Consider the following 12,607-nt stretch of genomic DNA (forward strand, 5'->3'; position numbering starts at 1 on the left):
TTAAATATTGTTTCTAAAGTGAAACTGCTAGATATTTATGAACTATTTAAATATGAAGTCATGCTAAACTGCAGTTTATTACATTTTAACATAATATACTGTTTAGATTTTTTCTTCTCGTACAGAAAATCCATCAATCCGTCCGTCATAATCTTTACTGATGCCTTGCAGCAAGATGATTCTGATGATACTGCATGAAGCCGTTTTAGTAAATACTATTGTACTCTTGCTTGAGTAAATTTTTGGATGACTACTTTTTACTTCTACTTTAGTAAAATATATATTGCAGTAGTGCTTCTTTTACTTAAATAATAATCTTGCTTTTGAAAATTCAAGGTTAGATTTAAATAAATGGTGAACCAGGATATTTTGATTATGTCCTGATATATAAAACCTTTTAAAATCGTAAAAGGGTGTACTTTCTTTTCACTTTAGTTTGTGTTTTCCTTTCTTTCTCGTCTTGGCAGCAGTGATGTGGTGCGGAATCACATTAGTGAACATTTGCTTTACAGATTGCTTATAGACGTGGAGAAACTCGGGGCTCCTGGTGCTTTTCCCGTCTTTATGATCTTCCAGTTCTGTCTTTGCTTCTGACTGTCTGAAAAATTTTTTTTTCCATTTCTTTTTCAAGTCTTAGCCCCAGAACTGGGACCACACGATCAAATTATCCTTTTTTTCTTCTGAATTTTTTAACATTTGGTAAAACCGCCTTTTCTTTTATGTTATTATTAATTTCACATCTGTTGAGGCTTTGCAGGAACCAGCTCTTATTTATTGAACTATGTCGGGGTCATATCACATTCATTTCTGACAAAAGAAATAGGCTTAAGCTCAAATTGAGGATAATTAGAGCAAAAAACCTGGAAAATAAAGGGAATGCTCGTTGCTGTTGTGTTTTAGTCTTCTGCGGTTTAGGGTAACGTTCTTCCTGCTCTCATCACATTTGGATATTTTCCAACATTTAGGGCTGATTTTTACATCTTTTGTTTTTAGACTAAATATTAGATAAAAAGCTACATAATAAACTCTTTAGCAGTGATATCACACTGATGGTGTTTGAATGAATTAATGGCTGGTTGTTTGCTCCCCTCTCTCAGGATCTTCTTGCCAACTTGGTTGTCTCCAAAGGTCAGATGAATGGCCTGCATTCAGTAAATCTTTCCTCCAGACCTGAAAACAGCAGCTGATATACCTTTATAGTATTAACATATTTAACAGGAATTATTTAATAAGTTGGAGGTTATCTCGGAGCTTTAGAAACCTCGTTGCAGTGTTAGGGCACCCCGTGACCTCCTGACCTCTGTTCCCTATGTGCACCATATAATCATAACAATGCTGCTTTGCTCCTACGCTGTTTCAAGATTCTCTTATGACACTTCAAAGGCCGACAAGTGGCTGTTTGGCTGGAAAAGTGGGTAACCAGAGATACACAAGTGGTTCTCATTATTCTGTTAATAATACTCTCAACATTGCTGAGGATGAGGCCATGCCCTGAATGTTCCTCCAAGCTTTAAGTAAAGGCTGAGTTTAACTGAAGCTGTCAAGGCCCCACTTAAAATCATTAGAGTGTCTTAAAAATACCCAAACAGATGGCATTTTTCTCTGTCAACATCTTCTAAAACCACTTCAGAGTTGTTCTGAGTGGTGGATGAAAAATTCATTTTAAAGGGAATATTGTGGGTCATTTCATAAGTCTATTTTTTTTACTAAACAAATGTACATACTTTTCTGCATTAAGAAGCTCCCATTCTTACCAGTTTGTAATAAAGTGGTGCAGCAGTTCCTGTGCAAAGTATTTTGCTCAAAGAAAGCGTTTTGTTTTAATTTAATTTACCTTTCTATTCAAAGGCATACAAATAATTTAGCACAACAATATATATATATATATATATATATATATATATATATTATTCCCTTTTATTGTTTTAAAAACTCAAGGAACTAAAGGAGTCTGAAAAGATTCTGCAGGATTTCCGTTGGAAACCCAGTTCCAGTGACAGAACCGCAGTTTTTTCCTGGATCAGTTGCTCTTGTTTATGTGTTACGCATTACCTGTGGCGGTAATGCGTGTTTCTTCCGTGATCTGCTCCAGTCTGCCCAGTAAAGCCTCGATGTTGGTTTTGATCTGAGTCAGCTCGGACTTGATCGCCTGCAGCTCCGTTCCTTTCACCGCTGCTGCAGAGAAACGGGGAGAGGAGGTGAAAAAATATGTCTGGTATAAAAGGCACGATGAGCTACTTCAGACGTTTATTTTATAGGGAACTTTGTTCAGATGAGGAACGAAACGTTTTAAAACCTACAAATCAAGGTAAAGCAGCAAGAAGCACAGAAACTTTAGTCGTTGCTGAAATCTCCTACTTAACAACAGAATTTATTCAACTGTCCTAATTTCACCATTGCTGCTACATCTCTGGCCCAACAGGAAATAAGGAGTTTTGTGTATCTGACAGGAAAAAGGCCACAAAAATCTCATGAATGTCCATAAAACATAAATACATACATTATTCAGAGAAATTGCATACATGTAAAACATGTTGCTAAAAAAGATGCCTTCATAGGGATGCTTTTTCACACAGATGAATGATGAACACAAATGTTTCCAGTAAAATTCTGAATTGCTAAATATGTAGAATTTACTTTACATAAAGATTTAGGAAATAAATAATCCCACCGACAGAATTTACTATTTAACATCACTTTATTTTTGCTGCCTTTGCTACTTGAATTTTAATACCTGATTCAATCTGGAACTGAAATCTATATTTTGCTAAACTCGCTAAGTTTAACAAACCTATTCAAACCTATTTTTAAGTTTATTCCCAGTAAAAAGTTACATCAAAGCTCTGGACCACAAAGGAAATCCCAGCAGTTCCCACGCCTGCATGGTTGCTCCAGATGTGGTCTTCAGAGCACACGATGTGTGCGACTAAAAGAATGCTTTTACTTCTTCTCGAACATTTGGACATAAAAAATACGGGAGAGGAATCCTCATCTATCATGCACACTTGAAGTCATATTTTCAGAAAGCAGCAGTTTCACAAAGCCAGATTTACATGTTCTACTCTCTGTTCTGCTCTAATATGCGCGATTCCTTGTTCCCACATTGCTGTGTTTTCTTAACTCAGTCAGAGATTAGAAAAGCAGTGTTTTGACCACGAAACTAAGACATTCTCATCTTCCACCCACGTGTCCAGCATCAGTCTGTGGTAGTGACCATATTCTAGCTGGTGTCAGCCACGGACACCTAGTGGCGGGTCTGTGATCAGCTTCTCCTTCCTGTTTGAACTGTCTTCTTCTAGCTATCAGCAGCTGGTGTTGATGCTCCAGTTCCAGGGCCAGTACACCAGTACTACAGCTGCGCTCTGCTGAAAATGCATTTTGGAGCTGATGCCCAAGCAGGGGCGGGGGCCTTTTTTATTATCTCAATAGAAAATCCCACATTTGGATAGTGACAAATTCAAATTTATTCGTATCTGATGCCTAGATGCATTCGGCATATTGTTAACTGATTCCTATCTGATTATAATTAGCAAAATTCCAAGAATCCTCACGAATCCTAAAGTCTAAAAATTCTTGGTGATTCGTCTAATTCTTGGTCTGTGTGGAATAATGGCTTAAAGGAGCTGAAGGGATGTTTGGTCAGCACTGGTTGCGTCCTGCTGACAACAGTCAACTTTATTTCCCATATGTTTGGACTATGGAGCAGGGCTACTGTGTGGTATGCATTAAAACATGGTGCATAAATCAGTATAGTCTCAGATGCTATCAAGCTTACTCAGTTTTTTATGTGAATAAAAATGAAAATCTGTAGGACAGAAGAAAATCAGGGTGATTCATATGTGTGTAATTGTGCAATAATTTAGTTCTATTAAAGAGAATCCGCACCCAGAAGAACTGGTCTGATTGAGTCATAAGTTGAGCATTAACAGACCCACTGGGTCCAACATGGGGTTACTGGGGCCTCATATTGAGCAACTGCACAAAACAAACACAACCTCCTGTAAACCCACAATGCTGAACCTTTCAACGTTGTCTAATGTGTCCTCTGTGTCTGCTGACACTAGTTTTATTTTGCACACTCTTAGCGGTGTAGCCTCATTGGTCCACTGATGACGCCACCACTCCTGCCTTCTGGTGCCATTCAAGTACCAGCTCCCTGCAAGTTAAGTTATTTAGGTCTCTGATCTACATGTGAACGAAACCAGATCCAAACTGGACCGTTCCTGCTGGATTCTTCACTGTTCTTGTCGCTGAGCTTATATTCCTGCCCTTTTCTGTTCTGGTGACCCAGTCGTTCTGGCCTTCAGAGTCCCTCTGGTCACCAGGTGAAGTCATCTAAATGTTCACGTTGTTTACGTCTCTTTCTTCTCAGTTGGGCGAACCTTCATTACTTTTAAGAAGAAAAACAACTAAATAACATTTTCAGGGTGATGAACAGATTTTTGGTAAGCAGGACAGGGGAGGACCGATGAAGTGAAGACAGCAGAGAACAACTGGAGACATGCAACACATCTGGTGGCTGTTTTTGTTTCTCCGCATTGAACTCACAATTACTACCACATTGCACCAGTGTAGTTATTGCTCAATCCTCATTCAATCTTCCCATCACCTACTTGTTTGACGTTTTTCGTTTTTCTCACTCCTTATAATTATCTTCATTTTCAGCACTCTTTCCCCTCATTTCTACTGTTAATAAAAACATTTAAGCCAAATGCATCAATAAACAAAAGTCTTTCATTCGCTTGATTTTCACACATTGTCACGTTTAAGTCTCATTCTTTAATGATTTGTATAGGGATTTTATAAAGCAGTGCAAAACCATAAAGCAGAAGGAAAATCAAAAATATTTTTTTTTTTGTAATCTTCTTACAAATAAACATCCCCCTCCCTTTACTCTGAGTCCCATAAATTAAAATCCAGTCTAACCAATCACTTCACAGGTTACAGCATCATTACCTCCAGCTGTTTTGTTTCTGGCCCCAGAGGTTTGGTAGAACATTAGAGAACAACCAGCGTCCTGAAGACCAAGGAACACAGCAGACAGGTCAGTAGTGAAGTTTAAAGCAGGTTAGGTCCTACAACAATATACCAAGCTCTGAACATCTCACAGAGCTCTGATCAAACCATCACCTGAACATGGAGAGAGGATGCAACTGCAAGCAAGGGCTGCAACATCTCAGAAAAATATAAAATTGCAATACTTTTGCTAAAAATTGTAATGAGGATTTTGCCTAGTTTTTTCTTTTATACCATTACATGGTATAAAATGTTCCCATCACGCTCCATCAGTTTTAGCACCTTTGTTACTAAAAACAAGTATGGGAGATAAAGGCAGTCGGTAAACCCAACTGGTCAAAGATTTACTGAAGAGCAGTGAAGCGGTTAAAAATTGTCATGACTGGCTCCAGGCTATAACTAAAATAGGAGACCATGTCAAAGGTAAAACTTAATATTGAATTTACTTAGAATTTTCGAATCTATGTAATTTTAAAAACTGCAGTCAATGCATTTACTATTGTTTGAAGCTGTCCTTAGGTACTTATTTAGTTGGCACTGCAGTGAATGAAATGAAAGATGAATGTAATGATTGAGCCCTGTGGCAGCGGCTCGGCTGCATGTGTTCGTTAATGAGTCAGACACAATGTTGTTCAGGTCGCAGGGAAACTACTTTACCGTCACCACTTTGATTTACTGTCACTCAGTGAACTTTTAAACTTTTAAGGCTATCAGAAAATAAATCGGAGCTTACATTTATCTGGCTTTACTGGAAGAGAGTGATCTGGTTGCTGCTTTATTGAGTTCTGAGGAAAGTTTCGGTTTCTGGCTTTTTACCATTTGGATTGATAACATGCCAGTTTAAATGGGTTGGAAATTGCATTTTATTCGTATTAGTGTCTCTTTCCATGGTAGTAAATTTGGATTAATGTTGATGTAAAAAGTTAGCAGAAGCAGACTGAACTTTTGTTTTAATACATCCTGAGGAAACAGGATATATTTGGGACTTTTTGGATGTCAAAATACAGAAATGGATCGAGAGATTCCCAGAAAACTAGTGAAAATGTGGAGAAAAGGGCAAAAAACCAACATCAACTGGCCTAAAAGGAAAATGTGGCTCTTGGAATGATTTTCTGCAGCCCCTGACTACAGTCGGAGAATGATACAAAGGTGGTTGATGCAGATGTGACAGATGATTTTTATTGATTTTTACATACATTACATGAATGAATGAAATCTTTATTTCAAACATGTTAACAACAAATGCTAGAGGAAAGATGTAATCTAATAAAAATAAGAATAATTGTAAAATAAAAAAAACTTTAGGTACAACACAGAGTGTTTTTCTTTTTATTAACCATGCTTTTTGCTTTCACTGTAATTTAATGGTGAATAGAACCAGAACCATTCAGCAACTTGGGAGCACTGATTCATTAAACTTGGCTGAATGCAGCAAGCATTTATGAAGAAAACGAGACCAACATCCTGTTCCTGTTGCTCAGCCACCAGATTTACAGGTCCTTCTCAAAATATTAGCATATTGTGATAAAGTTCATTATTTTCCATAATGTCATGATGGAAATTTAACATTCATATATTTTAGATTCATTGCACACTAACTGAAATATTTCAGGTCTTTTATTGTCTTAATACGGATGATTTTGGCATACAGCTCATGAAAACCCAAAATTCCTATCTCACAAAATTAGCATATTTCATCCGACCAATAAAAGAAAAGTGTTTTTAATACAAAAAACGTCAACCTTCAAATAATCATGTACAGTTATGCACTCAATACTTGGTCGGGAATCCTTTGGCAGAAATGACTGCTTCAATGCGGCGTGGCATGGAGGCAATCAGCCTGTGGCACTGCTGAGGTCTTATAGAGGCCCAGGATGCTTCGATAGCGGCCTTTAGCTCATCCAGAGTGTTGGGTCTTGAGTCTCTCAACGTTCTCTTCACAATATCCCACAGATTCTCTATGGGGTTCAGGTCAGGAGAGTTGGCAGGCCAATTGAGCACAGTGATACCATGGTCAGTAAACCATTTACCAGTGGTTTTGGCACTGTGAGCAGGTGCCAGGTCGTGCTGAAAAATGAAATCTTCATCTCCATAAAGCTTTTCAGCAGATGGAAGCATGAAGTGCTCCAAAATCTCCTGATAGCTAGCTGCATTGACCCTGTTCTTGATAAAACACAGTGGACCAACACCAGCAGCTGACACGGCACCCCAGACCATCACTGACTGTGGGTACTTGACACTGGACTTCTGGCATTTTGGCATTTCCTTCTCCCCAGTCTTCCTCCAGACTCTGGCACCTTGATTTCCGAATGACATGCAGAATTTGCTTTCATCCGAAAAAAGTACTGTGGACCACTGAGCAACAGTCCAGTGCTGCTTCTCTGTAGCCCAGGTCTGGGGAATGCAGCACCTGTAGCCCATTTCCTGCACACGCCTGTGCACGGTGGCTCTGGATGTTTCTACTCCAGACTCAGTCCACTGCTTCCGCAGGTCCCCCAAGGTCTGGAATCGGCCCTTCTCCACAATCTTCCTCAGGGTCCGGTCACCTCTTCTCGTTGTGCAGCGTTTTCTGCCACACGTTTTCCTTCCCACAGACTTCCCACTGAGGTGCCTTGATACAGCACTCTGGGAACAGCCTATTCGTTCAGAAATTTCTTTCTGTGTCTTACCCTCTTGCTTGAGGGTGTCAATAGTGGCCTTCTGGACAGCAGTCAGGTCGGCAGTCTTACCCATGATTGGGGTTTTGAGTGATGAACCAGGCTGGGAGTTTTAAAGGCCTCAGGAATCTTTTGCAGGTGTTTAGAGTTAACTCGTTGATTCAGATGATTAGGTTCATAGCTCGTTTAGAGACCCTTTTAATGATATGCTAATTTTGTGAGATAGGAATTTTGGGTTTTCATGAGCTGTATGCCAAAATCATCCGTATTAAGACAATAAAAGACCTGAAATATTTCAGTTATTGTGCAATGAATCTAAAATATATAAATGTTAAATTTTCATCATGACATTATGGAAAATAATGAACTTTATCACAATATGCTAATATTTTGAGAAGAACCTGTATTTTCTGTACAAAAATAACGTGGCGTTCTCCAAGGGTCCATCTTAGGGCCCCTTCTATTCAATATCTACATGCTTCCCCTAACTCAGATTTTAATAAACAACAACATAAGTTATCATAACTATGCAGACGACACACAGCTATACGTTACGATGTCACCAGGTGACCATGAACCCATTCAAGCTCTGGGTAAATGCTTAGAAGAAATCAATGCATGGATGGGCCTAAATTATCTTCAGCTGAATCAAAACAAAACTCAAGTAATAATCTTTGGACCAAAGGAAGAGCGTTTAAAAGTTAGCACACAGCTTCAGTTAATACAGCTAGAAACCACCAGTCAGACTTGAAACCTGGGTGTAGTGAAGGACTCAGACCTGAACCTTCAGAGGAACATAAAGACAGTAACAAGGTCGGCCTTCTATCACCTAAAGAACATCTCCAGGATTAAAGGACTAATGTCTCAGCAGGACCTTGAAAAATTAATTCATGCGTTCATCTTTAGTAGAATTGATTACTGCAACGGTGTCTTCACAGGTCTGCCTAAAAAGTGGATCAGACAGCTGCAGTTGATCCAGAACGCTGCTGCCCGCGTCCTCACTAGAACTAATAAAGTGGAGCACATCGGCCCGGTTCTAAAGTCCCTACACTGGTTCCTTGTAGCTCAGAGAATAGACTTTAAAATACTTCTGTTAGTCTATAAATCACTGAATGGCTTAGCACCAAAATACATTACAGACTTGTTGTCAGTGGATCAACCATCCAGACCTCTCAGGTCTTCTGGCTCAAATCTACTCTGCAGAACCAGAACCAGAACCAAACATGGAGAAGCAGCTTTTAGTTCTTATGCTCCACTAATCTGGAATAAACTGCCAGAAAACTGTAAAAGTGCCGAAACCCTAAGTTGCTTTAAATCAAGATTAAAAACTTGTTTGTTTAGAGTGGCCTTTGACTGGGCCATCTAAACATTATTAGTTAAGTTTTCAGTCCAACTTTCATTTCATTTTCTTGTCCATCATTCTATTCTCTTTATTTTTTAATTACCTCTGTTTGATTTTCTGTATCATTGTAATGTTTTTCCTTATGTTCAGCACCTTGAGTGCCTTGTTGCTGAAAAGTGCTAAATAAATAAACTTGACTTGACTACAAAAGCAGGAAACAATCAAACGGAAACATGTGGAGAACTGTTTATTTTTCTGTTATTACGTTTTTTTTCCCCTGATCAATATGTTTTAGAAATCCCATTTCTTCAACAATCAAATGACTTTGTTTACTTCAGTAAAATATTGCACTTTTAAGTTAATTGAGGCAAATCAAACATAAATAGTAATAAATGCAATTTTGCATTTTTTATTTAAAAATGAGAATCATATTTTTGTAACCCTCGAGTAACTTTCAGTTTGATGATTTTAAACCAGATGACAAAAAGTTTTATTACCTCTGCTTAAGCCATTCATTCTGCCTTTTTATATTATAATTTTTCCAGGAACAAGTATTTTTCAATATATTCTGCATTTTCCCAGCAGCGTAGCTCCACACTGACGGAGTCAAAGGTGTGACGGTGGTTTTATCCTGACCTTTAACAGGTCAGCAGTTTAAATCTAATCTAAAAATGAAAACCAAATAATCCAACTTTCAACCCGCTGCAGCTCAAAAATACTTAAAAAGTTATCTTTGTGAAATCGTGGTGATATGTAATTTTATTCCTAAGGAAAGAACTCACATCTCTTTTTGTTGCCGTTGGTGGGAAGGACTGAGGCGCTACATGCTAACACTTTGACCGGCAGAGATTTGACCCGTCGCACCAGCGGTACTGCCACTCGCGGGCGTTTGACTGGAACCACCCGAGGGACCGGAGACACTCTGCCGCGGAACTCAAACAACCTAGACGTGGGAGTGGGGAGGAGGAAGAGACAGGAAGGAAGAGGAGAAGAAGACAAAACAACAAAAAGGTAGAAACACATGAGAAGAAAGTTGAAAAGGACAGAGAAGATAAGGGACCAGGAGGGACAAACAAGGACAAACTTTTCAAATCTAAGAAAGCAACATTCTTCAAAGCTGTTCAAGCTGAGCAACTTTCCAACTAACATCTTTGGTACATCTGTGAAAAGACTTGGAGAGATTTAGTTTTTATTTAAAATTTGGCAGCTGATTAGTTTTTTCCCATATCCACTGACAACACCTGTTGTAGGTATCTCACTAAAAAGATTACCATGTGGTTTATGTATGACCGTGACCCGACCGGACGGACATGATTTGGTGAAGTCTTTAGACTGACAGCGACGTAAGTTTATTGAAGCATGTGGATCAAATCTGTAGCTCTGCATTCACTTCCTGTATGAAGTCAAGCCTCGTAATGGCGCTGTTGGTTGGGCCCTGCTCAGACAGGGTCCAAGCAGATTTAGGAAACTATAAAGAGAACCTCAGAGCCAAAAAAAATAAATGAGAAGAATCGGTTTTAGTTTCTGTTGGATGATTGCTGCCTTTCTTGCTGCCAAGTATGAGGAAGTATTCATCCTTCTTCGCTGTTCCATCCACTGAGGGAAATACACCAATAGCACTAGCAGTTAAACAGCCCCACAGCATAATGCTTCCACCATTGTGCTTGACTGCAGTGTTCTTAGGTGTGAACACCTCACTAAAAACATATGTCCTTGTTTAGTCTGACCAACAAAGCTCATCACAGAAGACATCCGGCTTGTCCATATGGAAAAATTTCAGTCCAACCTGAAGGTGTCTGTTTTTACAGCAAAGGGTTTCTGCCTTGTCCAACACTCTCTAAGTCCAGCTGTAATTAATCACGATCATCCAGCAGAAATTAAAAAACCTTGCCCTTGTCAAATCAAAAGACAGTCTGAAACCACCACCTACTGAAAGACATGATTAAATGTTTATGTATGTTTGAGTCTTAAACCCAAGATTATTCATACCCCTGGTAGATTAAGATTTAAAAAGTATTTTAAAAGGTTGGAGGGGAGTTCCTGCCTCAAGAAAAAACATCCTAAAAGGAATAACAATTTTAAAGATCAAAAAAGCAATTCTGTTTTATTCAATCTGTTTTATTTGTGTTTTATTAAACGTGGTTATTTATATCTGTCTCAATACGATTTAATCAGTTAAAAAACCCACTCCAAAATGAATTCTTTAAATCTAAATCTGCAGGGGGTATGAATAATTTTGGATATAAATATAAGTAGAGGGTTGATCCGGTCTGGATTACTGAAAATCCACAATATATATTAAACACGTGCACCCTTTTCCTGTTATTAAAATTCATTAAATTTCTATGATGGATCATCATTGCTCTTTGAAAAAAGTATGGTTCAAAAGAAAAAAAATCATACCTATGAGTGTCATATTGTACATAAAATATAACATGCATTGCACACATAAAGAGACTGTAAGGAAAGTCACATCATCCATTAAACGAAAAACAACTGTACAAAATGTCACATTTCAGTGTTCCACTCGGTTCAGATGGTTGAACTGTTCCTTTCCACCAGAAAGGGACACATCAGTTCAAGATAACCTCCTCTGTGTTAAACCAAACCGTTGGCAGGTACGTTTTCTGTCTGTCGTATGAAAGTAAGGCAAAATGACTCCAATGGTGACGTATAACTCCTTTTGTCTGGAAGATGGAGAAACCACAAGCAGGGTGTTCCCTGATGCATGTTTAATTTCAAAACAGAGAAAGCTCTGGATGCATTTTGTGGGACTCCAAAGAGTCTTGTCAGAATTTGAGCTTTACTCCAACCAGCACGCCCATCTTTTGGAAAATAAAAACCTTAAACAACCACATAACAATTCAGCTCCCCACCTATAATCATAATAAATAATCCCTGTTATGGCCTGTCAGAGTGGATGTGCAGATTAGAAATTCCTATTTCTCCACTTCAAGGACGAGTTCTTCATCAACCTCCAGTATCAAGAAGGATTTGCTGAAAGACTTCATCTGATTAAGGAGTCAGTTCCTTCTGTCTACGGAAACGACGGATGCAGCAAAGCGGTAAGCTGCAAATAAAGCTAAAATGACAACAAACTTTATTTTAGACATGAATTTATTGTGTTCTGGTCATTGTTCTGATAGCAGCAGCATCATGTCTTCTGCTGATGTTAGTGCTGTCTGCTGCTTTAGCTCCTGGAGGACAGAACCGTACTGCTTAATTTAATATCATTATTACATAAACAGTTTTTATTGTTTTTTTCTTGTTTCTGCAGCGCTAAATAATTGTTATCAAACTACAAAAATGTCTGATCGAGATAAACTGCAGCGTTCTTTGACCTGGAGGAGGGCGCGGTGTGATGGACCTCAGTAGCATTTAAAGAGACGGCACCTAAACGAGTTGCTCTCAGACGCACCTTAGAACAGGTAAAAGAGGAGCCTGAGGAGCTGCAATAACAAGGAGTTCAGACCAAAACATTGAGGTTCCACTTTATATAGACCACAACTGACTGATTTAAGGTGAAAAGGAAGGATTTAAAAGGATTTAATGATTGCTTCACCCTCTTGGCCTAAAATAACAAACTATAAAC

At 38.6% G+C, this 12,607-nt stretch overlaps 2 protein-coding genes across 7 annotated transcripts in view; both read right to left on the minus strand.

Moving 5' to 3' along the window:
- LOC124856956 (nuclear factor 7, ovary-like) overlaps positions 1-12,607 on the minus strand; it is a 605,901-nt gene that overhangs the window by 418,366 nt on the left and 174,928 nt on the right. The window lies entirely within an intron of this gene.
- The window catches only part of raly (RALY heterogeneous nuclear ribonucleoprotein), a 100,407-nt gene that overhangs the window by 9,895 nt on the left and 77,905 nt on the right, over positions 1-12,607 (minus strand). For 5 of the 6 annotated variants that reach the window (XM_047347970.1, XM_047347971.1, XM_047347969.1 and 2 more), the window contains 2 exons: positions 9,798-9,958; positions 2,053-2,175 (listed from right to left, as the gene is read on the minus strand). In XM_047347970.1, coding sequence (XP_047203926.1) covers positions 2,053-2,175; positions 9,798-9,958 — 284 coding nt within the window. The remainder of the gene's footprint in view (positions 1-2,052; positions 2,176-9,797; positions 9,959-12,607) is intronic. The other variant, XM_047347974.1, reaches the window with a different exon arrangement.

This window comes from Girardinichthys multiradiatus, chromosome 20, assembly GCF_021462225.1.
Source record: "Girardinichthys multiradiatus isolate DD_20200921_A chromosome 20, DD_fGirMul_XY1, whole genome shotgun sequence".
NCBI lineage: Eukaryota > Metazoa > Chordata > Actinopteri > Cyprinodontiformes > Goodeidae > Girardinichthys > Girardinichthys multiradiatus.